The 27595-nt window shown below is 44.2% G+C and overlaps 1 protein-coding gene across 1 annotated transcript; it reads right to left on the reverse strand.

Annotated features, from left to right (window-relative positions):
- cox10 (cytochrome c oxidase assembly factor heme A:farnesyltransferase COX10) lies at positions 1-27595 on the reverse strand. Its single transcript, XM_079372045.1, has 7 exons — positions 27434-27595; positions 25703-25833; positions 25165-25564; positions 24379-24503; positions 5287-5357; positions 2058-2290; positions 1-1804 (listed from the first exon to the last, which is right to left on the reverse strand). Exons 1-7 carry the CDS (start codon positions 27462-27464, stop codon positions 1374-1376), a joined length of 1422 nt encoding a protein of 473 aa, XP_079228171.1. The 5' UTR covers positions 27465-27595; the 3' UTR covers positions 1-1373.

The raw sequence follows: 27595 nt of genomic DNA on the forward strand, positions 1-27595 counted from the left end.
TCACAATCATGACGTGTTTTATTGTAAAGAGAATGATCCCCACTGTGTTTGTCACAGAGATTAAGTATCCCCTTTGTTTTGGTGCATCACACCCGTGTTGAATTAACCGTGTTGCATTAGATGAATGAGCCATCAGAGCAGTTTGCAGAGCAGCAAAATACAATGAGGCATTTGAACTGTCAAGTAACAAGGCTGAGGTCACTTTCAAACAACAGCTGCTCCAGAATAAGTTTATACGAGTCCTATATTCAACCTCTGAAAATCAAACTCTCATCCTTACATAACATTTCCATTAGGGCTGTCCCCTAGAAGTCCATGATGACAGGAATAACTCAAGAAGACCCAGAGTTCGCTTGCATTGCGTCATTCAAATCGCTGCATTTTGTGTCAGTCCTAGATCGACCGCCTGACAAGGTTTCATTTTTGACAAATGTTTTATTTCACCAGGAGCCTAAAAAATTAATTAAAACTTGTTTAAAAAAAACGCCTCAATTAAGTAATCTAACATCTTTGATACCTTCAGTTTGGCTCAGGCTGTCAGAAGGGGCCGTGAGCCGAGCTGCATCAAGTACGTTTCAAGGTGAAGTCTACTTTCTTATTTTTCTTTCACGAGGTTTTAGAGTTGATCCAGGTAAGTCCCATCCTCTTAAAATGAAACAAACGCAGTACATCTAACTGATAGGTCTGCTCAAAAGAGCAGAATCACATTATAATTGGTGTTTTTCTAATGCTCTTTGGCAGTGTTTTAGGGGACTGGGGGCTGAGCTGCTGCTAAGATGTTAATAAATCCGTTATCGGGTTCAATAATAGATTGAAACCTTTAGTTGTTGGCAGAACATATTTTTAATGTCTGTCTGACAGCCTTTGCTCATCAATAACATGAATCAGGAGAAGACTTGTACTGGAGTTTTATGTGGCGCTGAACTGGTTACAGCTGACTGAATTGGAGTCAGGTGCAGCTCTAACTTCGATAATCATATTCTCTTCCTCTGTGCTGCATTTGTACAATGCATCGTCTGCAGACAGTTTCCTGTGAGAATTCAGAGGAGCAATTTACACTGTACAAAGTCATTTAACATCAGTCATGTACAACATGGAGAGGATCAGCTGGGCCCTTTACATAAATAAATACAGTATATATATATACAGTGAGAAGTGAAATGATTACAACCTGATGTCATAATTCTGTTTTGACTGTTAATTTTGATCCGATCATTTTCCAGCTCATTTCCTGATCTGCACCGAGCACCTCTGGGTTCAATTAAATCACGTGTCCGTCATTCCAGCTGCTCTGAGAACAACAAGTGGTTAAAGGAGACACTGAGGGAGAACCTCAGGTAAATCAAGGGTCTCTATCTACCGCGTGAGGATAACTAGCTTTGCAGTGCCATGGGTATAGGAGCTGGAGGTAGAGCTGGACTCTCTGGATCTTTGCGGGGCTTCTTACACGTGAGCGCCAGCAGCAGCAGCATGGGCAGGTGCCACAGGCTGCAGAAGAACAGCTTGCGGGCGCTGCCGCGGTCTCCCTTGCGGTAGAAGTTGAAGGCCAGGTAGCTGATGTACAGGTTGATGGGGAGGGAGATGACGGGGAAGGTCCAGGTGGTGATGTCCAACGCGGGGGCGAGGGACGACAGGCCGATCAGACCCACGCTGTGACGCAGGGCCACCCGCTTGCACATGCCCGGGTGGGTGACGGACATCATGCGGTAGCCGCCGCGAGAGTAGTCTTCCCTCAAGTTCCAGCTGAGGGCGTTGAAGTGGGGGAACTGCCAGCTGTACAGTAAAGCACCCAGCAACAAGGCACCTGGAGGAGGGAGGGAGGGAGGGAGGGAGGGAGGGAGGAGAGGATTAATGAACCGAGTGTGAAGGACTTAAACTAATGTGCTGCGCCTCAAATTCACACTCAGCAAGCAGAATTAAAGGCCAAGTGCTGGAATCAAATACGTGTGAACTTTGGGATTAAAGTAGCATCTTTATCTTTCCATAGTGATCAAAGAGTACATCTATAAAGGTTCCTGCTGTTGTGACTTCCTGGTATCAGACGTTGTGAGTCCTACCTGGCTCCAGACAACCCGTGGCAGCCGTCCAGCCCATGACGGGGGGAATGGCACCCACCAGGGCTCCCACCCAGGTGTTGGTGATGCTGAGCCTCTTGAGTGGGGTGTAGCAGCAGGTGTAGAGCAAGATGTTGAGGGCGCCCAGGAAGCCTGTGAGCGGGTTTACTGCCAGCGTGAGCAAAGTGACTCCAGGAACTCCACAGGCCAGAGCGAAGCAGACGGCATGGAGGGGACTGATAAGAAGAAGGGACAAAAGAAAGAAGCAGAGAATGTAAGAATCAGTTCAATCAAAAGAGAAGGAAAAACACAGTTTGCAAGTTTAGAGGACGAGGGCTGTTTTTTTTTATTTTTTTTAGGGTGCACAAAAGGCAGGTTACAATAATACAGATCAGACTCAGACAAAGGCCCAGCACCGCCATGGGAAGAACTCCAGGATGATAAAGTTTTGTGGGCTTGTGCAGACTGCAGATAAGACAAAGATAGCTCCAGATGATCAACACACACACACACACGCACGTGCACACGCACACGCACACGCACAAACCCATGGGGGCCACACACTCACTCACTGACAGTCAGCAGCCGTGCATGGCCGAGTCTCAAAACGGGAGGTGTAAGAGGAAGCTCATCTGATAAGATGTTGCCAGGAATAAAAGTAGCCCTACAAGATGAAGCACACGTGCACGCTCCAGAGATCAAAAGTAGCTGAAGAAAAAACCAGCGCGACTCGGGCTTCTAGTCGGATGAAGACTTCCTCCTCCTCTTCATGTCTTTCATTGAAAGCAGTGGTGGCGAGCTCTGCTTCAAATTCACCAGTAAATGCTCCAGAAATTAAAGAGAGGGCGAGATGAAAATCTTGACCAAACACCAAACACAGGCCTCTTGCTTCAAAAAAGAGAGATCGGAGCATTAATGTGAACGTGCCTGTTTCATGTGGGCCGAGGTGGGGCCATTCATGGCGGACTTGGGGGGGGGGCAGGGATCTATGAAGGAACTGCTGTTCCTTGATAGACCAATATAAAAATGCTGACTTTATATAATACTACTAAAACTATAATACTGATTACTGGCTGGTACAAAAACATCGAAACAAATAACTTATAAGACCTTAACAGATGAAGTCAGTGAGACTGTGTTTATGTTACACTCTATCCTACATTAAGACCAGAATGGGGGAACATTTAGCAGGACTGTCTCTGTGCTCAAACTTCAACTGAAAAACGTAGAAATTAACCCTCCGCTTGGTGCACTGTTGATGTTGAACATGCTGCTGTTTCAGTATTATTCACCCTGACTGTCAGTAACTGTCCTTAAAATAGAAACGTGACAAAGAACCCGTGTGGTCTCTGAGCTTCTGGTTTTATATTCTAAATGTAGGTTTACCATTAACTAGCTGTTATTAGCACACTGGCTGTGTACAGTGCTTACAGATATTAGTGTGAGACAGATTCACCGTTTGAATGAATGTGTGTAAACAAGACGGTGAGAGGCATATTCATAAAGGTCATTCAGTGACTCTGTCATGATGACGAGTGGCCATTTTTGTTTCTTCTGGATGATTTTTGGTGTCTATTAGAGGAGCTGCTCTTACTGTTTGTCTGGTGTTTAAGTGGGAAGTGAGAAAGATGACACACACACACACACACACACACACACACACACACACACACACACACACACACACACACACACACACACACACACACACACAAAGATTCAAGATGTGTCCTTCTGATGCCCTGCCTCTTAACTGCTCGCCTTCTCTGAACAGGATTACGAGAGCGAGAGAGTGAGAGAGCGAGAGAGAGAGAGAGAGAGAGAGAGAGAGAGAGAAGAGAGAGAGAGAAAGAGAGAGAGAGAGAGAGAGAGAGAGAGCTAATGTTTGGTCTTGGAGACGCAGCGACTGACAGCGGCAGAGAAGTGTTTGGACAGAGAGAACGTCTTCAATCAACATCTGAAGAACAGCAGAGTCCTCTTTGTAAACAGGATGGCAGGGGAGAATTCCTCAAGAGAGAGCAGCAGGTCAAAGTCCAGTTAGAGTCCTAACAAGTTGCTGGTTTCATCAACCGACTGGAAAACAATGAAACCATCAATGATTCCACTCTATCCCACAACATGCTCTTTCACTGCACTGCACTTCTTTTTCATCAATGAACACAAAGTCAGTTAAACTCATTCTGACTATTTAGGAAGTGTTTTATGAATCAATGGTCGACATCATCACTGGATTTACGTCGTAATAATCGGTTATGTTCCGTCACTGCATCCATGCAGAATTGTACATGCCCCCATGTGCGGTAAGAAACTGTCGTTGCCATAGGAACCAGAGGTCCTGAAGTGTGTGTAGATAGTTTTTTTTTCTTTTGTAAGCAGGTTGTTGTGTCTAACTGAAAATAGACACTAGACCGCCTCCATTACACTAAAGTGTAATGGAGGCGGTTTCTTGACCGGGGTGATAACTAACTGTGACGTGTGTGTGTGTGTGTGTGTGTGTGTGTGTGTGTGTGTGTGTCTGTGTGTGTGTGTGTGTGTGTGTGTGTGTGTGTGTGTGTGTGTTTTGGGTTCATGCATCAGTGATTCTGTCTTGCTGCTTAAAGGTGGCAGTCCCCTAAAGCGCCATTTAGAGACACGCGTCTCCCGAGCGAGGAGGCGACACACGCAGTTCACTGAGCACCGACGCAGAGGTTATCTGAGACGTAAACAGAGGAGGTAGACTACACTCTGACCTCGACCTCGTCCCTCCTGATCTGATAACACGCCGTGTTTGCACCTGACGGATGGAAAGCGGCGGATTGTTACTGCTAGCGAGCATTTCTGACGCTAACGGAGAAGGCTTCAGATCCATGTGGCTGGTGCCTTATTAAAGGTGTCGTCTTCAGTCTAATGCTGCCTGCATACATTCTCTGTGACATCACCAGCTGTTAGTTCAGGGTCTCTCAGCAGGACAAGGAGAGAATTAGTTCAGTGAGCGTGAAAACAGGAGCAGACTTTGTCATCTGTCCAGGATGAATTGTGGAAACGAAACGAAACAAAAAAAAAAAGGGGCAGCTTTGGTGACTCGGCGGCGTTCATGTAGTGATGCTGAGCTGCTTCTGCACTGAACCCCGGCTCATGCTGAGCTGTTGTGTCACTCTCCTCTCAGTTGAAAACACACCCACAGTGAAAATAGGCTGGTTTTTCTTAAGGCTGGAAAAAGAAAAAAAAAAAAAAGAAAAAAAAGAAGAGGTACCTGATTTGCCCTCTGACGAGTGGACGGTTCTTTGTGCGGTTCATGTTGGAGTCGAATGGCACCTCGAAGTACTGTGGAGACAAAAAAGAAAGAAAAAAAAACGTGGCTTAATACACAACCCCAACACATCCATCTTTAACACGCTAACACTTCCCTCAGACGGCACTGACTATGTCTAATCCTGTGTTAAAGCAGAATATGTTGTTGGTTTTTTTTGTATGGATGTGGCTCTTGCACATCTGCACGACAACTCAGAAGGTCCAGATGTTGTTGAAAAAAAAAAAGTGCAACATTTCAACAATTCTCACGTGCTAAATTTGGAGACATGAAAGCACGCAAGCAAACGCTTTTATAGCATTCACTGAGGAGATTCAAACAATCAAAGGAGAGGATGAAAAGAAAACGACAGCATGTTATTTATTTATTATATTATCTTTGCCTTTACCTTCCCCGGAGTCGGTCTTTTCAACATTCACAGAAATGTACATCGAGCTCGTGAATTTATTAAGACCACATGATTCCACCTTATGCGTCTTCTTGAATCTTTGAAGGCAACATCTGGAGAGGAACAGAAAAGTGTGCGGGCTGCTTAAAGCCACAGAAAACGTTTTCACCCTCTGCTTGTGGAGTAAACGGACTGGAGGTGGAAGGTGGAGCGCGGAGCTGTCGGGTGGGAGGAGGAGGAGGAGGAGGTGGAGGTGGTTTGGGGGGGGCGTTCTGGGATACAACTATGTGAAAAACTACTTACACTCCCGTTTTATGATCTGCTCTGGAGGAGTCCCTTCAAAGTGCTCCCATGAGATTGGCAATGTGTGACTAAAATGCAAACACATGGGGTGCTTAAAAGCAGGAACTGGCTAATCTGTGTGTGTGTGTGTGTGTGTGTGTGTGTGTGTGTGTGTGTGTGTGTGTGTAATAGTGTGTGTAAGTGAGCAATTGCGCATAGATGTGTAGCTCGCTTTGCCAGCATAAGAGCCTTTGACTAATGAAGAAAGCAGATAAAGCACTTAAACTCCTGCATATCTCGATCCATATCTTCAGATATATGGTCCACATTAAATATCTAATAAACAGATAATCCACTTTTCTCTTTTTAAACCCCCGGACACAGATATACCGCACATATGAAATGTGAAAGCCACCATAACATTAAAAACCTCTGGAGGAAGGCGCAGGATTTCAATGGTATAGATTTGTGTTCTGAGGATCATTAGAGCGGGCTGCACCACTGAGTGGGACCTCACATACTGGAATGTTTACAGCCTTAACAAGGATTATCTTTAGTAAGTTTTAAAATTGACAGAGGAAAAAAAAAAAAACTTATATCAGAGAAAGAGAGAGAGGGAAAAAAATCTGCCTGAAGTGTTCTGCATGCAGGTGAAATACACACAGGACGTTGGATAGAGTCGTAAACAGGAGAGAGAGAGGGGAGAATGACGTGCTGGAAAGGAGCCACAGGTCAGACTGCTTCGAGGACAACAGTCTCTGTACATGCAGCGTGCAAACTAACCGCTAGGCCAACGAGTCAGTCACCCAGATGAGCAAATCTCTAACTGCAAATGCTGACAGGATGTCAATAAATCAGACTTTAGTAGCAGCTCAGCTAGCAGCCCCAGCAGAGACAGCGACAGGAACCTGAAACTGCTTTATTAGGTGTATCAATCGTAACTTTAAAAAAGTGGATTCATAGAAACCAGCTGAGGCCGTTTCAGTGGCAGCTCGGCTTGCAGCCTCTTGGACATGCTTAGAATAAGAAGGTGTTGTTTTTAAATGACGGTTTGTTTTTTTTCTGGTTTGAATTATAATCCACTTCAAAATGTGTGCAAGACGACTTCAATGCTCAAGAACCATAATCTGAAGTTTGAATGATCAACTCTGCAGTTCAACCAGTCGGTGATTATCCCTCAGCAGCGAACGACTGGACACTGAACCTCTCAAAACAGGGATAAACAATACTCCTTATTCAGCTTAACTTGCAGAGGCACTTGAACCATTAAAGCATCGGCTCTCTCCCCGCTCCAAAGCCAACCTCCTGCTCCACGCTTTCCATCTCTGGTTCAGTTGCAGCTCAGCACTCGCTCGCTTGTTCTGACTGGACTGGGCCCGCATTAAAGGACAGCTGTGTTACGACGTCTGTGGGACCCCGAAAGCCCAGGCTGAGGTGTTAATTCTATTTCCTGGGTCAGGAAATGCGTCAGGAGGTCAGGGGCTGCCTGAGAGAGAGGGAGAGAGAGGGAGAGAGAGAAATGCACTTTGTGGCCGAGCCAGAGGCAGAGTGGTGCTGAACCAGGCCTCACAGACGGGCCCTGGGCCAAGCCCGCTGCAACACCGCTGCCATAAAAAGGATCTACTTAGTTTCCAAGAACATCATATAAATATAAAGCTTGTTTCGGTGTCCAGCGGTGCTCTGTGCATTAAGCCCCCACAGGTTTCGAGTGCACCTGTGCAGTAAATAAAAGAAGAATGTGGAGGAACTTTCCCAAAGAGAAGAACAACAGTTCTGCCGTTTGTTACGACGAAGGTGTATCGAGTATAAAAGGGTGACTTGATGTCGATGTAAAAGTCAAACAGTCCGCCCTGCTGCGTGTGCCGTGTTGTCGTTTCACAGTTTGTCCAGTTCTGCTCTCCTTGCTCTCGCTCTCTCTCTCTCTCTCATCTGGTTCACATCAGCGGCTCTCTCAGCCACATGTCATTATTTCCGCCCAACACTGCCATGCGTTACAGCGATAGCATTAAACTGATTGGACCATTAGTGTGTATTTTTTTGTGAGCATGCCCGTGTGCTGCTGCAGGTCGGGGGTTCGAGGCTCCATCGGTTTGACGTCTCAGTACGAATCCTTTACCTGCATTAAGTCCAGACAACTTGACTGTTTCAAAAAAAAAACTCTTAGACTCCATGCTAAGGGCTAAAAGGCTCTTAGCATGGAGCTATACAGGGGACGCCCCATGTAACGAGGCTCTTAACATCTGTCCCCCACTTCTTTTCCCAGATGTTCAGTTATTTGAACGTGCACACAGCGGGTGGAGGGAGAGTGATTCGTAGTTTCTGTTTGTTTTGAACCTCATCTCTGCTCGTGTCCTTCACGAACACCACCACACGTCGTCCTGAACAGCGGACTGCTGTTCACATTGAGCGCCGCGCCGTCCATTCATGATTCGCACGATGACGAAGGCAGCGATCTGTGGCGCTCGACGTTACCGCAGCAAACAGAGATGGGATGGGATGACAAGAGTCTGAGGAAAGACGTGTGAATAAACACCGAACCCCGAGCAAAGACTACAAACACAGAGGCCGCTGTGAGGACTGAACCGGAAGTCCCGGCGTCTGCTGCTGCTGCTGCTTTTCATTTATGAACACAAACATACATTAAAGCCATAACTATAGGAACAATTATCAGCCAGATGATGAGGACGGAAAAGAGGCGAGACCAAAGGAGGGGGGCGGAGGGTTCAGCTGCCAGATCCTCGGAGCTACTAAAGACTAAACGTGATCCAGCCCAACCACCGCGGCTCAATTGATAACAGGCTGCAGACGGCCCACTTCCTGTTCTCGTACAGAAGAAACGGAGGATGGTCTTGGTTTTGGAACAGGAGGAATTAGAGGACTGCAAGTGTCAAACGTAGAATATCAGTTAGTAAAGTTGTGTAGAGGAAATACTTTTTATCCCCATATGAGGAAAAACTCCTTTAAACAGCTTTCATGGAGCAGTGATAACTAACACGTGCAATAAAACTGCAGCAAAGGGCAATACAGTCACTCTAAATTATGCATACTGTGTTTACCCAAAAGGCAGGGCTGCAGACAAAAGAGAAAAACACACACGCAGCTTCTCAGCAGCTGTACACCTTCACACAGTACACAGAGAGAAACGCAGGTGCACCAGCTCAGCCCAACAACAACGACAAAAAAGACAACTTGTCAGACGTGTCACCTGTTTGCACACTCGAGTTCAACCACAGAATCACAGATGGGGGGGCGGGGGGGGGGGGGGGTGGGGGGGTCTACAGTACATGAGAGCCAAGTCTACTTGGAAAAAGCGCGAGGGCTCTCAAAGCGCTCGTCGACGCCGACTGTGAACCGTCTCTGATCCAGCACTTGACAAACAAGCAGCCAGAAGATTTACATAGATTAAGCTCCCTTCAGAAGTCGAGTCAGCCGCTCTGGCAGACGCTCGCGACGTTTCACCAGTCAAAGGAAGCGAACACAAAAACATCGGCGTGGCAGATTGAGGTCATTTGAAGGTGTTCCTGCGGCAGAAGGCTGGTCCCGCTGCTTTGTCACTAAAAATGCTGCCGACGCGTGTGGAGTCAAATGAATCGTCTCAGAGTTATGTGAGCAATGCTTTGATTTGACACCGTTTACCCGAAGAACCTGTTCAACACTTTCAAAAGTGCTCATTCCACCGTTAGCAAGAAGACGTCTAAGTGGAGGGCAGAGCGGTTCAAAACTCTGAGGAGGAAAGAAAAATAGTTCAAAGTGTTCAGAAGAGACGAGCAGCGTGCTTTGTAATTACATTTTTAAAAAAAGGCTAGCTCATCATGAGTAGTTAGAACAGCGCTTTCAAAAAGGATTTACCTGACTGTTTGCAGATACCAAACTAATTCAGAATCTTCACATCGTATAAATACACAGCGAGGGAAAAAAAGACCTTTAAGCGTGATGCTGGAAGGGTTCGGAGAATTGCTGTTGCTGCATTGCTTGGTTACAAAAAAGGAAGTTTCAATACAGACAACGTCACAGAAGTGAGGAAGACGGGCCAGAAAAAGATTTAAAACCATTAACATTACAACGCGTCGATCAGAGGTCTTCTTCAGGCGATCATTTTAATGTTCATCCAATAAAAAAAAAAACAAACTTTATTTGTCCCTGGGGGGCAATTCAGGGCGGGTCTTTCTCCTTCCTCTGCATTGTTTGGTTGCCAAAATGTTTTTTTTATAATAAAAAAAAGCGATAAACTAAAATGTTACTATGAACTGAGATTCTGGCAGCTTAACGTTAAAATAAAAAGTTAATCTCCATTACTTCACCTCATCTCAAAGAGCTAGAAGTCCAATTAATCACCTGCAGCAGAGACGAGGATAAAACCATGAGACGTGATCGCCGATCAGACGGTGTGAGCGGACATGAAGAGCTCAGACTGTTTGTGCAATACTGAGAGAAGAATCAGGGAAATGATCACAGTCGTTCTCGTCATGGTGCAGACTCCCCAGTTTGCATATCTGCAGTTTGAGTCTTAATGAACGTGTGAAAAATCATCAGAGATTTGAACTTTTTTTTCCCCCTCGTTTTTCTAATAACACACTCGAGACTCTTCCCACTGTACAGACTGCAGCTCTCTGTCTGGCCAAACAGCGGATCACATCTCCCTTTGAGCTCGACCCACACCTCTCCTCGCTCTCTTCTTACTGGGTCTGTGTGGAGCCGTTGGCAGCCGTTCAGCTGGCACAGCCTCTCCCTTGATTAATGGCCTGAGTGTGGGACAGTGAAGTGCTAAACTGTCCTTATGTTAATCAGCCAATTAATGCTGAGCAGAGCCACGCTGCCTCTGCCCCAATCAGCCCCCTCTGCCTGTGGAGATGTGGGAACGCTGACTGCACCGTGGAGGCACGCTGTAGACTAACTGTCTGAGTCCTGAAGAGAGGAAAGGAGCAGCGGACTGAGAAGAAGAAGGAAAAAAAAAAAAGGATTATTCGTACATGCTGGGGTTTTTTTTTATTCCAACTCGTCTGATCAAAGAAAGCTCGGGCAGACGGCTTCTTTTCATCCAGAAATAAAGACGAGTCTTTGATTTCAGGCTGAAGATAAATGAGGGCTGTCTATTTCTGTTTGGTGTAGACGACTGTTCCAAGCTCTTAAGGAAGGTGTGTGTAACTGTGTGCGTGTGTTCAATCATGTTTCATCATTCATGCTGCTGCGTGTCAGGCCACAGCGCCTCCTAGTGTGAGGGAGGATTCTGATTACAAATTAAACTCTCCGTGGTTGGCTGTTTAGCATGACTAGTGAATATTCAGCTCCATGAGACAAACTCTGAGTTCGCTCTTTTCAGGCTCTTGTTTTATGAAATGGCACCCGCCGGACATTTAGGTGGTTTTATTTTCCTGTTTTTTTTTGTCTCAACAGATCGACTGTACAACAAGCTTCCTTTGACTTCCTTTGAATGTGCTCGACATCAGTTTCGTTAATCTTCGCTGGGTAAGGTCGAGTTAAATTAAGAAGAGGATTTTGACCTCCACACACTCTTTGACTCCATTCACTCAGATGTACTGTGGAGGAAGATATGTGAACAGTCCGTGTGAGTGTGTGCGCTCACTTTGTTTAAAGAGAAATAAACAGTCCTATTCCGCCATCAGGGAGACGTTCCCAAATATCAGCGCGGGTGCGACTGACATGACGTACGGTTTGAAAGCCTCTCAGCAGTTTGACTGTGATGTGTATGTTTGAGGGAATGTGAGTGTTTAGGTTTTTTCTTCTGCAGCTGTGTCTGACCACAAAAACACTGAAACGTGTGTGTGTGGGCGTGTGTGTGTGTGTGTGTGTGTTGGCTCCAGGCTGATGATCCTGAAGAAACGCAATGAGAGGTGATAAAGTGTGGACGCCTATGAAGGCCTTCACTGTTCCCTCAGACATGACAGCAGCCGTCAGCGCCTCTGGCAGATTCGTATTTGAGGCAGTGACCCGCGCTGAAGTCCGACCCTTCGTTCAACGAGCCTTTCAAATCAAAACTGAGGAGGACCTGAGAAAGAGACAATCACTCATAGTGAGGTCCAGGTTGTGCGTGTGTGTGTGTGTGTGTGTGTGTGTGTGTGTGTGTGTGTGTGTGCCTGTGTGTGTGTGTGCAGACAGTGTCATATATTCAGAACTATGATCCCTTTCAGCTCAAATCATGAAGATGCCAATGTCAAAAAACAAACAAAACAAAAAACACAAAAGTTGAGGATTCGGAAGTTCTCACACAAATCCGTTCAGTTTGTTTTGGAGGTTTTGTTTTTTTACTCATCTCCAGATTGGGGCGAGCTCTTTGCATTCTGGGTCACAGGTCTTACACTGCCCGCTTTGTCCGAGGAAAGGTTGTTTTTGAAAACATCCTGCAGCTGCAACAAAGTGAACACAAGACGGGCTTCACGCTCTGCAATCAGCGGCTTTCTCCTCGCCGGCATGTTCTGTAAACTCGACTCCTGATAACGCACGTGCCGCTCGGTCTGGGCGGAGGGAGTGCGTGAGCAGTCGGGGTTTTGAGGCAAGAAAAAGAGGAGACGGGGGAAGACGTGTGCAGAGACAGTTTGGTAACATTTGCATTCTTTAAATCTGGAGTTTCTGCAGCGAAAGATAGAAGAAGTTTTTCAGAGCTTCACGAGCTGCTTGATCCAAATATGAAAGGACAAAGAGAGCACATGGTTAATATCAAGGGCATGCTCTGAATTGGCTTCAACAAGTACAAGGAAGTCGGAATAAAAGGGTTTCATCGCTGATTTTCAGCTCCAAAGTTTTGGTTTTCTACCTTCAAACTTCTTCTGCTGTGCTTAACTCATTCCTCTGTTTCCTCTCACTTGAAGAAGTCAAAGATGAACCCTTTGTGATATCGAGCTGACACACTCGACGCAAGGGAACAGACAGTAAACAGCGACAAAAAAGCAGCAGTAAATTATTCATCTGCGAGTTCCAGTGGTGTCTGCAGGAGGAAATGGGATGGGACAAAGTTCCTCAGCGGAGCTCCGCCTCCCCCGTGAGAACCATCCTGCCATCTTCTCGGTCCCCTCGCCTCCCTTCTCATCCTCTGAAGTCGAAAAGCAAAGCAGTTAGCTGCTGGACTGATTCTTAAGCTAAGATGTCAGCCGCGTTTCCTCTCTAAATGTGAGGTGAATTCTTTTTGGCGGGATCTCACATGAGACGGCTGTCAGTGTTTGTGGCTGTGGAGGAGTTCGAGGCGGCACGGTTCCTTGAGATGACTCGCAATGACGCTTAAAATGTGTCTGAACTTTAGGAGAGCAGATTATCAAAAGACATCTGTGAAGTCGGTACAGACGGTGAACAGCGAGCGTCGGTCAACGGTCCAGTCGTACGAACCTTTCCGCCTGTAAAGCCGAAGCTTGAAGATCAATGTGTCTGTGAATAAAGGCTGAAACACAGGCAGTGAAGTACCATTATCAATTTGTGGGCTGCTGAAATCGGAGCCACTTCATAAGCAGTTACGAGCAGAGTGCATTCAGATAAAAAGGTCTACAAGTGGGAGAAAAAGCAAAGAACAGGACCCCCCCCCCACCCCCATTCATCATTAATCCCCGGGATCTGGATTACCCGAGACAAAGAGGTTGAGGGTAAATACGCACAAGTGTGGGTTAGAACTACTCCGTGTCTATCATTCTCAGGCTGATTGTACTTGTGTGGGTGTAAAATGAATGGGGACAGCAGTGCGTACTTCCCTGTGGTCGTGTGGTGATATTAACAGTGTTCAAAAGGCACACGTGCTGAGCTTCACGGCCTTTACCATAGCTGTTGTGTTGGATGCATGTGGGCGGATAAATGATGCCGTTAAAAGAGAGAGTGAAGCAAAAATTGGATTTTGAAAAATGTTTCCATGGTCAGGACGAGGACAAATATTCTCCCCTTTTACATCGATAATAACAGCAGGAGCACTTTGGTTTGGTATGTATGCGATGATGCAGCGATGTTTCTAAAGACTGGTTTTCAGGCTGTTTGGGCAAACATAGAAAAGTCATGGAGACGTTAAACATAGAGGGAGTGAAGTTAAGTTGCACAACAGAGAAGAGAAGAAGGCGACACGTACACTTATTGGTACGTTAAGGCAGAGCTGGTGCAAGCAGAGACGCACTAAATGACAGAGTGCCGTGTCTTCATCTGTAGTGCTTCCTTTGACAGACAGAAAGACGGAAGTCCACACCCAACCCAGCAAGACGACTTCCACAGGAGGGACAGGATTGGCTGGACGAAGACGACAGGGGGACCAACAGTAATGCTACACTGAGGCAGACGCACAAAAGGAAGACTGCCATTCAAAGGAAGCTGTTCACTAAATATATATAATAAGTAAAAAGATTCCAGTGTGCTTAAGGGCTTCTAACCAATCACAGGAGGGGATGAGGACATACATCCAACAGAAGAGCTGAATGTTTCATATACTGTACTGCAACCTTATATAAGTGTGGTATATTTGAAGTCTTCAGTCTTTGTACATTAAATATAGACTTTTTTAAGGTCACTGTAATGAGCTAAAGAAAAAAAAGAAAAGAACGGTCTGGGAAAACCTCCTGTGACTTCCTCAACTCTTCTTCACGGTTTGCTCTGTGATTACATAATGAAGGACTAAAGACTTGGGTGGCAGTTAAGATTCAGGAAATTCAGTCTGAATAATAGTCATTGAATAAGGGCTAAAAGCCAGTCTTAAAATGCAAAAAGTTAGGAGCTGAAATCAGGGAAGATATTACATGAAGTCGGGGGGAATGACGTTGGGTTTTAAATCGAGCAGAGGTGGAAAGAATGTTTTTATGTAAAATCGAAGTTCTTACCTACTCTAAGATTCTAAATAGATTCATAACTTTGATTTTTTTTTTTTTTGGGCCAATCAGTGACTCCCTGCTGAGTGCTAATGCTCGCTCTTTAACCAGTCTCACAGATGACTGGAGAAAATCCTGAGGTATGTTCTCGACTAGACCAAAATCATGAATCAAAAACAGATTCTGAATCGAAAGGTGAGACGACCAACGAGAGTTACAGTCCTGAAGTCGAGAGTTTCTGACTTTATAATACTCAGCAATACAGAGCACCTGTAATAGTTTGAGACTTTTCATAAGGAGATGAGGAGCATTTTAACGCACTCTTATTCAGAGCACACCATCTAAAGAACACAAAGAGATGGGATCAATGGTGGCGACTGAGAAAACAAAGTTGTAGCTAATAAACAACAAAACCCACGAAAAGCATTTACTTTACGTGTCAATTTGAGACATGAAAAAAAAGACTAAATAAAAGCTGATCTGGTTTGAATGAATCTCCCTATTAACACTGTGCTGTGGAATAATATATTCCTCTTTAACCAGTGGACGGATGGAAAGGCTAATCACTTTAATCCTCCATATGCTTCTGAATAGTCCCTCGATATCAAACCAATTATATTTAAAAGATAATATATTGTTGTGCTGCACATGTTGTTCAGCCCTCATTAGATCTAATCATTGAATTATTAAAGCAAGACCTTGTTAAACTGAGATGCATACAATCCCTCAGACCTTGTATTCTTGGTGCCTGTTGGTAACCATATTTGTTTTCCAGCAACGATTACCCCAAAACAGCTCCTCCATTAGAAGGAAATTAGCATTCAGTGTTGGCTCACGGGCACGCCATAAACAGGCCAGCTTTTGTTAATTATCCACGGATCTCAGCTGAACAAAGACTGTTCTAACTTGCCTTTGGCTGAGTTACCTTCAGATAGAAAGGGAAGTCTTGAATTTTGTGGAAAATTAACAACAAAATGAAGACAAACGCCTGAATGCATGTATTTTTCCTGAAGCAAAACAAAACAAAAAACTTTTTTTTTTTATCGGTATCTACTGTAAAACCATTTAATGTCGTTAATTTTTATTTTTTAATATCTGATTACTAAAAAGATGCAAGACAAAGAGTTTTTGTTGCATCAAAATTAAATGTAGCCATCAGAGAGCCTTTAGAGCTGCCTTTGTATCCCCATGGATAAATATAACTATCGTTTGTTGACATCAGAGAAAATCCAACGAGGTCAGGAACTGGAACCAGAGCCACAGCGCGTCCTTTACACTGAATCTCTAATCAACTTGCTTTTGAATCGCACATACGTGGAGACAGCTAGCTGCATCAGGAGCGTAAATGTTCTCATACTAGCTTGTGACACGTTACGGAAGGATTCCAGATACGTCCTGAATATTGTGTCCTCATTTGTTGGCCATGACTATTCAGACCCAGAAACACTGCTCCATGCAGGAAGTAGTAGTAGAGAAAACAGATGCATCAGATAGCGTGTCGTTGTTGGTGTTAACAGCATTTACTCAGCTTGTATGAGGTCAGGCATTCCCTCGTACGGCAGAGGGGTAGAAAGGTTCAGTGCAGCCAGACAGAGCTCAGGTGGGTGGTTTCCCCCTCCTTCTGACTCAGGTCTCAATGCTGTCTGCGTGCCCCTTGTCGACCACTGAAGCCCATAATCACAGTGTTTTGTCGGAAACTAAAGGCTAATCAGGGAGGTGAAGAGGAGGCACTCCACCTGCCCCATCACTCACTCATCTTCCTCCCCCTCAGGTGGAGGTTTCTGTCATGTGCTGAGGCGTGTTTGCCCAAACAAGCCGCGGCACTGAAAGCTGAGAGAGACACCTCGCGTGTGAGCGGCGGGAACTTTCACAAAAGGATGACGACGCGCTGTTGACGGGCCATGTTCTCGTCTTCTTTAGAAGTCACTAAAGGTTCTCTAACTGTAAAGGCCGGAGTGTGCGGAGCTCAAAGAGAGAAAAAAACCCATAAACACGTATTAGCCTATAAGACACACAATGACATAAGAGGATTTTGTTGAAAGATTTGGTACATATTGGGCCGAGTTTTGCCTTTTTTTTCTCCATGGAAAATGAAGGCTATGATACAGGTTAGGGTTAGCAACTAAAATCTAGGAGTAGTAACACAGCTTATTTAAATGTTAATAACAGTAGAATGGGGGGTTTCTTTAAATACGGAGATCTGTATTTATTTGATATAAAACAAGTGTTGAATTAAAGACATGTAATGCTGGTTCCACTGGATCGTTGGAGTGGACGGCGGGTCAGCTTTACGTCTTTCATCGTTCTTAGAAATGTTAGTGAGCTGCTGAAATTCAAATGATCATTTGATCGTGTCTGAACATCGTGATGATGATTACGTCAACGTCGGGCCCGATGCCGATATAAGGTCAGAACGGTCCCATCTCTCCTCGCAGTCCTTTTTAAAAAGACAATGACTGTAAATAATGTGACAGTAAGAGTTTGCTTACAGATCTCTACATGACGTCTACAATCTCCCTCCCTGCACATTGGAAACCAAAGGCTCTGTGTAGTGTGCGAGTGGGACAGACATTCGGATGACTCAGGCCGGTGACTAAGTGAAGCTGTTCTGAGTGAAGAAGCAGCATACAGCACGACTGAATAAAAACTCAACCAGACCTTTAAACTCATCACCTCTCGCTTTGTGTCCGCCCACTTCAATCCGCTTGTCCTTCACACCGACATGTTTCCGTCTCTTCTCTGGGAAACGTCAGTCGCTACGCCACAAACAGCTTTCTTTATCCATGTTTAATGACAGACTCACCACTGTCACAGCTACTTCGGCCCTGTTTCTTCATACCGTAAGCTTGTGTTAAAGCACATGTGAGTTATGTTCAAGTTCGATGAGATTTGGAGAAAAAAAAGGCACTTTGTTTTTTGTGGAAGAGTCCAATTAAAAACCCATTAAAAATAATAGAAATAACTAGAAACCATCTCTGTGTTTGCAGCTAGCCAACAATCTGCCCCCCCCCCCCCTCCCCGGGCATTATCGTGAGGGTATTTAATAGATGGATTTACCCTTCATGACTTTATCAGAGGGAAGCATCTGGCTCCATGTGAGGCTGCAGGAGATTCATTTGTGCAGTCTGAAGCGGATTGGCACCCCGCGGTTTGACAAAGACAAAAGCCTTTAAAGAAATTAACTATTAAACGGAGCTGTCTGGTTAAATATTCAGTTTAATCCGGCGCTGAAAGACAAGATACCCATCGAGTCCTTTCTGTGCCATCTTGCTTGGCAATTAAAAAAGGGAATTTCATTTTCATCGTTCTCCCGGGCTGATATAACAGCTGGGTGGAGAGTGGAGAAAAAAAAGAAAGAAAAAAAAAAGCGGTTGAGTGTCGGTGTCAGAGATCAGCTCGCTCTTTTGTTTTAACAAAGCTGTCAGAAGAAGGAGCTTAAGAGCAGCATCTGCACCCAGGACGGGATTTTGTTTTGGTTAAAACATTCATTGGGTTAATACTCTGATGTGTTTGGCCTTCGACTTGAACAAAACCTCCGTTTAATAGAAACGTAAAAACACGTTTCACCAGTCGATTACGGCACGCGGCGAGCGGAACCAACATGACGAGCACGGACACTTTTACAGCTCCATCTGTTTCCAGACATCTTACGCCCTTTCTCACATCAGTAAAACAAATACACTTTTTTATGGGGGTTATGTAGAAGGTGTCCCACTGCTATTCATCATCTGGACACTGGTATGAGTAAAATACTGCTGTGTCATCATGGCAGAGGTATTCTACAGCGTGCGTTTGAACCCGGATCTTCTGTCGCTCTCTCTCGGCAGGGAGCAGACGTGAATCCAGCGGTGGAAGGTTTTCGTCGTCTTTGAAGGGCCCGTTGTTGTTGTGGCTTTTCGCGGCTGTGAGGTCTTGTTACAACTAATGTCCCTCTTAAGAGGCCTCGCGTTACGTGAGGCACCCCTCGAACTACAATGAGCGGAGCGCGAGTCTGGAAAATTGTCGGGGGCAGCCTTGACTAGTTGAGGCGCCGCCCTGTGCCTGAGGTAGACGACCACCACCACCTACCGTGCGGGCTGATGGAGCGCCGTCTGCACCTCCCGTCTGTCCGAGGCACAGACAGAAACACGCTGGGGGTAGTGAAGCTGGCAGGAATTATGACAGGACGGCCAATTTATGAAGAAGTCGGAGGAATAAATCACATGTATGAGTGGAACATAAAACCTGCAGCAGTCAGGGGCTCATCATCTCAAAAGTGTTCTGCTATTTTTTTTACTTTGATATCAATAACAAACGGACAAATAATCAACTGAAATAAAATGTCTCATTTTGTCAATTTTAGGGTGTGATTTCCATAACAGTGTTCAACAACAACATTCATATTGATTTCCCTAAGGCGTAATATTGGCGTGCCAATCTGTGAATTTACGTTGTTGTTGTTGTTTTGTCCTGAAGCACAAAGTGTAGAGAAGCAGCGCTCCAGCCTGGATTTCTACCATGTCACTCGAGTCCTTACAAGTTAAACAGAAGACCATGTCTTACGTGCAGGAGATGCAGAGAGGCAGGACTGTCTGTTCTTGATAAATCAGAAAAAGACCCTCAGTTGATGCTGACAGCCGAGGACATTATACAAGAGGGTACGATTCTGATATCTTTCATCCCATCTGGATGTAAGCAGCTAAAATGTAAAGCTAACAGCTAGTGTTTGAATTTCATAGTGAGTGTTTCATTTTAGAGCAAATACATTTACAGTACGGCGCCAAAACAGAGGAGCTGTCTCATAAATGTTATACTGTCTGACTGAAGCGTAATACAAACGTTACACAATGCTACCATGCTAATGCTAACCAATTTACCCGAGCGTAATTAAATGACTTTCAACAGCTTGTATATTTGCACCAGTGCAGATTTCATAAATGACTCGAGGGCGGATAAATGAGTGAAACGCGACAAACAAGAAGAGAGTTCTTCAAAATGATTTTCTGTGAGGTCATTGGACGACGGTCTTGTAAAGGTTATGAAATCCTTTCACCTTGTTCCAATACGTTTAGAGAATCGTTTTTGATGGCAGGCAAACTCTTTGAAAATGTTTAAAAAGTAAAAAAAAAACATGTTGTCATCATGTATTGATAATAACATATAACCTGCACACGTGTTCAGTCATGTCGCCACACTCTGTCAGGGACTGACCAAGAAGACAGAAGGAGGGTAAATAATGCATGCCTGCACAGGAGCAGAGAGAGAGAGGAGGGCGTAGCTTCAGGGGCGAGGAGGGAGGATGGGCTGGGGGGGCTTGTGGGGGCTCGCTTGTGCGTGCCAGCTTCAGACAGCTCACCACAAGAGAGACGCAGACACAAAAGGAGTCCGACTGTCATGGTCACGAAAGCAGGAATGACAGTCGGCAGCCACAGAGCACGCCAGCTTGAATTCTCGTCAAAACAAACACGGAGCTGACGGAGTGCGACTTCGACCGCTGTCAAAACAGTGGAGCGGGACTTGAGTGACAGTCGAACACCAGATCAGGTCTTTGATGTTGAGACTTTCATCTGACCTGATTATCCAATTAGCTCGAGCAGCGACCGGACTGGACGGCTGGAACACCTGTAGATGCGTCGTTGCCAGGACAACCAGCATTTTCTTTCTAACAACACTATTTCTCTCAGTGTGAGGTTTGCCTGCGAGTGTATGTTGTGTGAAAGCTTTTGTACATTAAGCCTACACCTTTTCTGTCACTCATTTGGTACACGTTAATCCCTCGATGTATTTACGTCAAATCTGACATTTTTTTAGCTGGGGGGGAAACAAAAAAAAACAACCGACTACACTACGGCTCCTCCAAATGTCTAAAAGTGTCACATGACTTTCTTTTCTCAAAGTGTCGTGTCTCTGAACGTACATCTGATTTGACTTTGGAGTTTCACATCAGGATTCTTTTGATTATCTTGAAAAGTGCCTGAAAAAGTTTGAGCACAACAACTAAATACATGTAAACTCATTTTAATTTTCCACCACTAATATCAATATGTACATTGCTATAATGTCCTGAATGTTCTTTTTTTAGGTTGGCTGATTTATTTTCTTTACTCTCAATGAAAGCGTGGAACATAAATTGCTGTAAAAACGCCTGAATTAGCCAAAAGGCTATTTTTCAAAAGCCTACAAAGAGCGGCAGAAACTAATCAATTCACATATATTATCTGACATTTTAAAAAACTTCAGAGAAATTCATTAGCTGTGATATGTTTAGCAGTTGTGCTGCACTAAAAGTGTAAAAACAAGGGCAAAATCGAAACAATGTTCATGATGTGAAGAATGACAATGAGGATAAGCAGGAAGCTAAAACAGCGTTTTGTTTGGATCTCCTGACACGGGTCTTCTTAAGAAGTGGGCTGAAGGAAACAAACACTGAAACCCGTCGATCCCGCCTTCGATTTTCATGCACAGATCAAACGCTCATTGCGATCCATCTTGTGTTTGAAAACAAAACATTTACTTCTTATTCCAGAGTTTCTTCCACACGTTCTTCAAAGGTGGTCGAAGCAGCAAAAACTTGCCAAGAAGAATTTCATAATTGCCAACTCACGAGAGCTTCTTGAAGTGGATGTTGAGATAATAACATCCCTGAGCTGTCGGAGCCGACTGTCCTCCCTGATCTGAAGTCAAGACATGACAGCATAAAGACTTCAGAGTGTGGTGAGAAACTGTAGACGCTGAAATGCCTTTGTTACGTGACTTCGAGTGCTTACACCCTTCCGACAGTTTCCCCAAATGGAGAAACATTTTAAAAGGGAAAACCACAACGTTTTCAGTTTGCCCTACGGCCACTTCCCCCGATGGGACAAAGAGCAGCCTTGGCTTTTGACAGCGCCGCTGAAGGTCTGGCTGCCACTTCTTCCAGCCAAATCATTTTTCTCTCCCTCCAGGCATTTCTTTTTTCTCCTCCTTTCCTCAAGGTAATTCGACAGCTGTGTGGTCGCACACTCCTCTGCCTCTTCAGATGTCGAGCATTAAGGGATTAGGGGCAGAGCAAGAGGATCCATAGCAAGTGATCTTCACTGGCGATTTTCTCCACTTTGATTTGTTTGTCGAGCTTTTGTTTGAAACAGACATCAAGCTTTAATCAGGATTAAACAAACTAATGCTGAGGCACGATGAAAGGAAAGTTGAAATCAAAAAGAAAACTGGCTGAAGATGTGAAGGTAAAATCGTAGATTTGTTTTTCTTGAAGGGATTATGAAAACAAACAGACGAGTAAAGTGTTGATATTAGTCACACGCACAGGTGCAGGTGTGTCTTTGACTAAAAAAAGAGCTAAAAAAGTGGGTGTTGGTTTGTTGCAGAGTATGCTCACAGTGTCACACACGTGACATCCTCGGTGCTGCCGTGTTTGTAATTACAGCGAAGAAAAATGACATTCTTCTCCAAACAAAGCAACACCAGCTCCTTATGTTCAAAGACGAATACTTTTCATACCAGACAACAAAGAACCAACAACAAATATGTTTAATGTCCTTAATGATGTTTATCCTTGGCACCAAAGATCTACCTTTGAACGACACCGTCGACATAAAAGAAAACCTTCAAAGTCAGGTGGCTCATTTTCTGAAACGATGATCCCGATTGGAAATTCTCGCAAATTAACAGACTACGACGACACGCAAAATGCCCCAACGTACAACGGAGGGATTAGGGAGCAGAATGAAGACGACTAATGGAAAGGCTCGAGCTACAAGCTAACGAAAAAAAAAAAAAAAAAGACTTCTTGGCCTCAAACAGAGCGAAAACGCCCCAGACCATTTGTGAAAACACAAGAGAGAAATGTTGGAAGTGATATTCCACTAAGATCTTTTTTTAACAATTCAGAGTATATTTATCTTCAGAAACCCCGTGGAGCATTCCTATAATACCAAACGCAGAGGGTGTTTTTACTGCACATGTAGAATTCATGATGAAATCTTTACAGACGTCCAGATTCTTGTCGTTGAGCCTCTTTCATGTCATCGTGATTAAGAGGGTCGATTCATACAACCAGATATTAAACACTTTCTAACCTTCTACTCCTCGACTTAAAAAGACAGTGAAATAATTCTAGAGCATGAAAAGACAATGTTGCCTCGCCATCCCAAAAATGACAGGTTATAATTATATTTCTGAAAGATAAGAAGTGCTTTGCAGATTTTACAGCAGGTCTTCAGAAGCGATGGCTTTCTGTACTAACACACACAGTTTGAGCTCTAAACTTCACCTTTTATCCAAACTTCCTCTTTTTCTGCAGGTTTAAAACCGGCTCGAGGCGCGCGGGGAAATGCTAACATTGTTTGGAGGAAAAATGACGCCACGTGGCATCCTTCCTAACCTCAGGCAGCCTAAGTGGGAAAAAAAAATGAAGAGTGACGGGACTGATGTGAGGGTGGGCCCGCAAAAATGAAGGGACACCCAGGGTACGAGCGGCGAGAACAGAGGCCGCCTCCTCGTCATCACTCATCGCTTTGAAAGTGTGGGAGCTCGAGGTCTGCGCTGCTCTCCGCGGCGTGAGGAGAGCGGGGACATTTTTCAAATAGCTGAAGGATATTTACACACCTGCTCAGTGTGAGGTGGACAGGAGAGCCGAAACGGTTTTAACCTGAGACGCTTTTCAGACATGACTAGATGTGGGACAACCCAACCAAGTCCCACGCCATGATGAGCGCTTTTCTCTTAATGATAACGCCACATCTGATTGGACGATCCCAAAAGTATCAACGAGAGTGGAAAAGAACAAAGAACACACACACACACCATAAATGTTCCTGAATATTATGTATTGAAGGAACATCCCAATATTAACATCATTTGGAACATTGAGGAGGGGTTTTGTGTGTGTGTGTGCGTGTGTGTGTGTGTGCGTGTATGTGTGTGTGTGTGTGTGTGTAACGAGCAGAAAAATCCAGGTATTTGCCAAATTACAGACCAAAGAACGAAGCCGAGTTCAACGTGAGGCTGAGGCTGTGATCGCACGAGGGGGCCGTGCGGGCTACATAACTAGCTCTAAGTGTCTATGTTTGGAGCTCCTAAAAAATGCTTTCAGCAGAGAAATAATGACAGTGTGACAGTCAGCTCGGTGCTTTTTCAGAGCTGAAGAGGAATGCAGCGTAAGAACAAAAAGATGAAAGTGTCCAACAAGCAAATTCGTGTCTGTATGACGTGTCAACTCAACTGCATTACACATTAAAACACCAGCAGATATCCTGCCAGCTCCGACTCTAAACCTCAACTGTTTCTTTACAGGAGGAAATGGATTGGTACTTAAAAAAAAAAGAAAAAAGAAAAAAAAAAAGAGACAGATTTATGAGCAGGAAAATGTGTACTGTTTACTGGAAGTCTTGAAACAATGACACAAACCATGTGTCGAACACTGTTTTGGGATTTTTGCAGTGTGAGTAAATAAACTGTGTTTACTAACACAGTTTATCAGACACACGTGTATAATCCAGCAGTATCGCCTCCTTCGTTAAACCAGCCCAATAAACACTTTCTTCCTCTGCATGCTGACCACGTCAGCCTCACGACAGGTGTAAAAGCTCTTTTAGAATAACTGACCTGGTTGATTGAATTGGCGGTGCAGGAGGCGAGGCCTGTTCCCACGGACGACACCAAGAACATGACGGGATCAAACGCCACGGGAGCCATCGCAAAGCCCGCCGCTGACGTTGTTACCACCAGAGCTGAAACCACAAAGCCAAAGTACAAGAATAAATGAAAAGGTCATGATGTCTCTCTTTGGGTGTAACTTCTCTTTAGTTACAGGTAAACAACACGATCAGGGGAGTGTTTCGCTGCTGTACAAGTTTGGTTCCCTTGAAACAGGAGGAGGGAAGTGTGGAGGGGAAACTATATTCAGCTGTAGATGGATAGATTCACCTGAACTACTTGGGACACTGGTTTAGCCTAGCGGTTAGCATATGTCCCATCTGCAGAGGATTCAGTTTTGATTGGCTGCCGTGAGTTTGAGTCCGATCCTAGACGTTTGCTTCTTGTCAACTCCCACTATTTCTTATCGCTGCCCACTGTCCCATCCAAATAAAGGGCAAAAGTGTCTTGAAAAAACAATAAAATTAAATGCTTCCTTATGGAATTATCTATTTAAAAACGATTGTCAGTCTTCATACAACGATTTATGCTCTACTGAAGCTTAAGATTGAATATTTACTGATTTAATAAAAAATCAAGAGCAGTTTGGAAGCCATCGAGTAAAATTTGGAGAAATGTATTGCAGGTTTTTTTTTTATTAGTGCTTTAAGTCTTACACAAGCAGGCTCGTTACCAAACAAACATCTTTTCCTTTTTTTTTTTTAATCACAATTAAATACAATCTATGCACACTACCTGTAAGTTTGATTTTGGCGAGCTTGGCGTAGACATCTGGCAAGTCAGCTACGTCCACTTTCAGCATCTTCCACTGTTTGTCCAGCCGTGCCTCCCTCGCCTCGTCCGTCTCCACGTGGACATGAGGAGTCTCGTCTGAATTCAAAATCGTACTGGACGACGAATCCTTAAGTGCTGCCCCATCTTCTGACGAGGCCTTCGTCACGGAGGACACTTCTGGCTGCGCTTTGCTGGAGAAGTCTGCTGGATGTGAAACTGCATCTGTGACCTCGGCATCTATAGTCGGTATTCTCTGCACCTGCCGCTCAATGCTGTCCTCTCTCTCGTCCACAATGGTGAGAACGGCAGCCGGTTTGGGGATGGCCCGCTGCTGAAGCTCGCTGTTCTTCTTTGTTACATACTGAAAAGAAAACAAAAGGGCTATGTGATAACTTCTTATGGCATGAACAAAAAAAAAGGAGGAATATCTCTGCACAATACAAACTTCTATAACCTGCAAAGAAAAGTGAAAAGAGATATAGAGCACAGTGAAAGTTACCTGGCGTTTGAGGAAGTTGAGGTGCTGATACGTCAGCCAGTTTGACGGCTCTCTTCTGTGCAGCTGAATGAGGCTGCGAGCACTCTGGTTACATCGAATGAGTTTCTGTTTCACACTTACACCAACTAAACCTACAAGAAATATTTAAAGAAAGAAAAGCACGGTCATCCAGATGTATACTGTTGGTTCAGTTTAATACTTTCCATCGTAAACCAGACAGAGCTGTCACTTTTTTTCCACACTGCTCATTTACAGTAAATTGAAACCTTTGAAAGCTGGTCAAAGCAAAGCTTTGAGTCAATTAACAACATTGTCTTCACTGTTGTGTGACATTTTTGGACCAAGAAATGTATCACCACTGTCTTAGAGAAAGTGTAGACAGACATAATGGGCAAAACCTAAAACTAAAAATATCTAAAATTAAAATACAGAACCAATCTTCATTAGAATATGGACATGAAAAGATACAGCATCAAAGTAAACAAACAATGTCCACACGGATTGCTACGTCGCAGACAGGGACGCTTCAGTGTTTAGCCAGCTCTGCATCGGCCTAAAATTGTTGTCTGTATTTCAAAAGTATCTCCATAATGTATCTTAGTTTTACCACATTTCCAGATATGGAGCATTTTCAGGTATCATCACTTCTACCTGAACCAGTTCTCTTCCCTGCCTGTTAGTTTGCTGCACACCTGCCAAACTAAGGGGGTGTCCAGCCTTGTGGGCCTTAAAACTGCCTACTTCTCTGGTACAAAACAAAAAACACAACCATGTTGCACCAGAATCTAAACTTAAACGGAGGACATGCTGGCTGCTACGTTGTTATCAGAGAAGTCAGCACTTCAACACATCATGTTTCCAGTCAGCTCATGTTATGATTTCATTCAGTAGATAGCTCACGGATCAGTCCTTTAAAATAAACTAATTTCCAGTGGTTACCTTCTACGTAAAAACAAATCACAAAAACTTTCAATCCTGATCATGCTCACTTTCAACCTTCTGATGAATGTCCTTAAATCATTGTCTGTAGAAAACTACTCTTGTCATATTCACTTATTTACACGGCTTATAAACTAAGAATGTGCTGAGCTACTCCAAAGTAAAAACAACACCGCTCTTTAAGGGGATGTAACGTAAGACTTGTGTAAGTAGAGTCCTGGTTCAAGGTTATAATTATTTCCCACAGTTTTTATGGATTAAACGAGCTGTAAGATATTTTAAAAGTGGTCTCAAAAGATTCCTTTTCTCTCCTACCTTTGGCTGCTAATTTATCATTCTCTGTTTTGTTTATATTTGTTTGTTTTATCACTTTTAATGAGATTGTGTTTTTCTGCTGTAAAGCACATTGGGTTTACGTTTGTATGAAACGTGAACTATATTGTGAGGTTTATCTTAAAGCTTGTGCACACAATAAACCCCATTATTACACATTTACAATATCAAATAAAGGAGACATTATCGACATCACTTAACGTAACGTAAACTACATGTAAACACACGGGTTGTGATATGAAAAAACAAGCTTTATTGAGTTAATCTGAGTGTGTGCAGATGTGTCTGACTTCTATTTAAGGTCACTGCTAGCCTCCAAACAAACATCTCAACTAGAGCTACATGCTAAAGCTAGCTGCTAGCTTCCGCCTCTGCGTCTTTTCAGTAGTTATAAACGTTACATTACTCTGAAATCAAACAACACTTTACGTATAATATCCCATCCAACGATGCGTTTACCTGACAGTCTGCTACATGGCGTTTTAAACATGTTCTCGTATCATAAAGCCGGCTCCACTTCACCTCTTCCGACCCCCCTTCACATGCAGCGCGCCGCCATTTTGACCTCGTTAGGTAAAAAAAGAAAGACTTCCGGGGCACGTAACGAAACGCTGAACGTAT

The sequence above is a fragment of the Symphodus melops genome (genome assembly GCF_947650265.1).
Source record: "Symphodus melops genome assembly, chromosome: 21".
Taxonomy (NCBI): domain Eukaryota; kingdom Metazoa; phylum Chordata; class Actinopteri; order Labriformes; family Labridae; genus Symphodus; species Symphodus melops.

Coding starts and splice junctions, on each gene's coding strand:
- cox10 (XM_079372045.1), bottom strand. CDS start 27,464: ATGTTTAAAACGCCATGTAGCAGACTGTCAG. Junction 24,504..25,164: donor CGCCAAAATCAAACTTACAG/GTAGTGTGCATA, acceptor TTGTGGTTTCAG/CTCTGGTGGTAACAACGTCA. Junction 5,358..24,378: donor CCGCCAATTCAATCAACCAG/GTCAGTTATTCT, acceptor TTGTCTCCACAG/TACTTCGAGGTGCCATTCGA.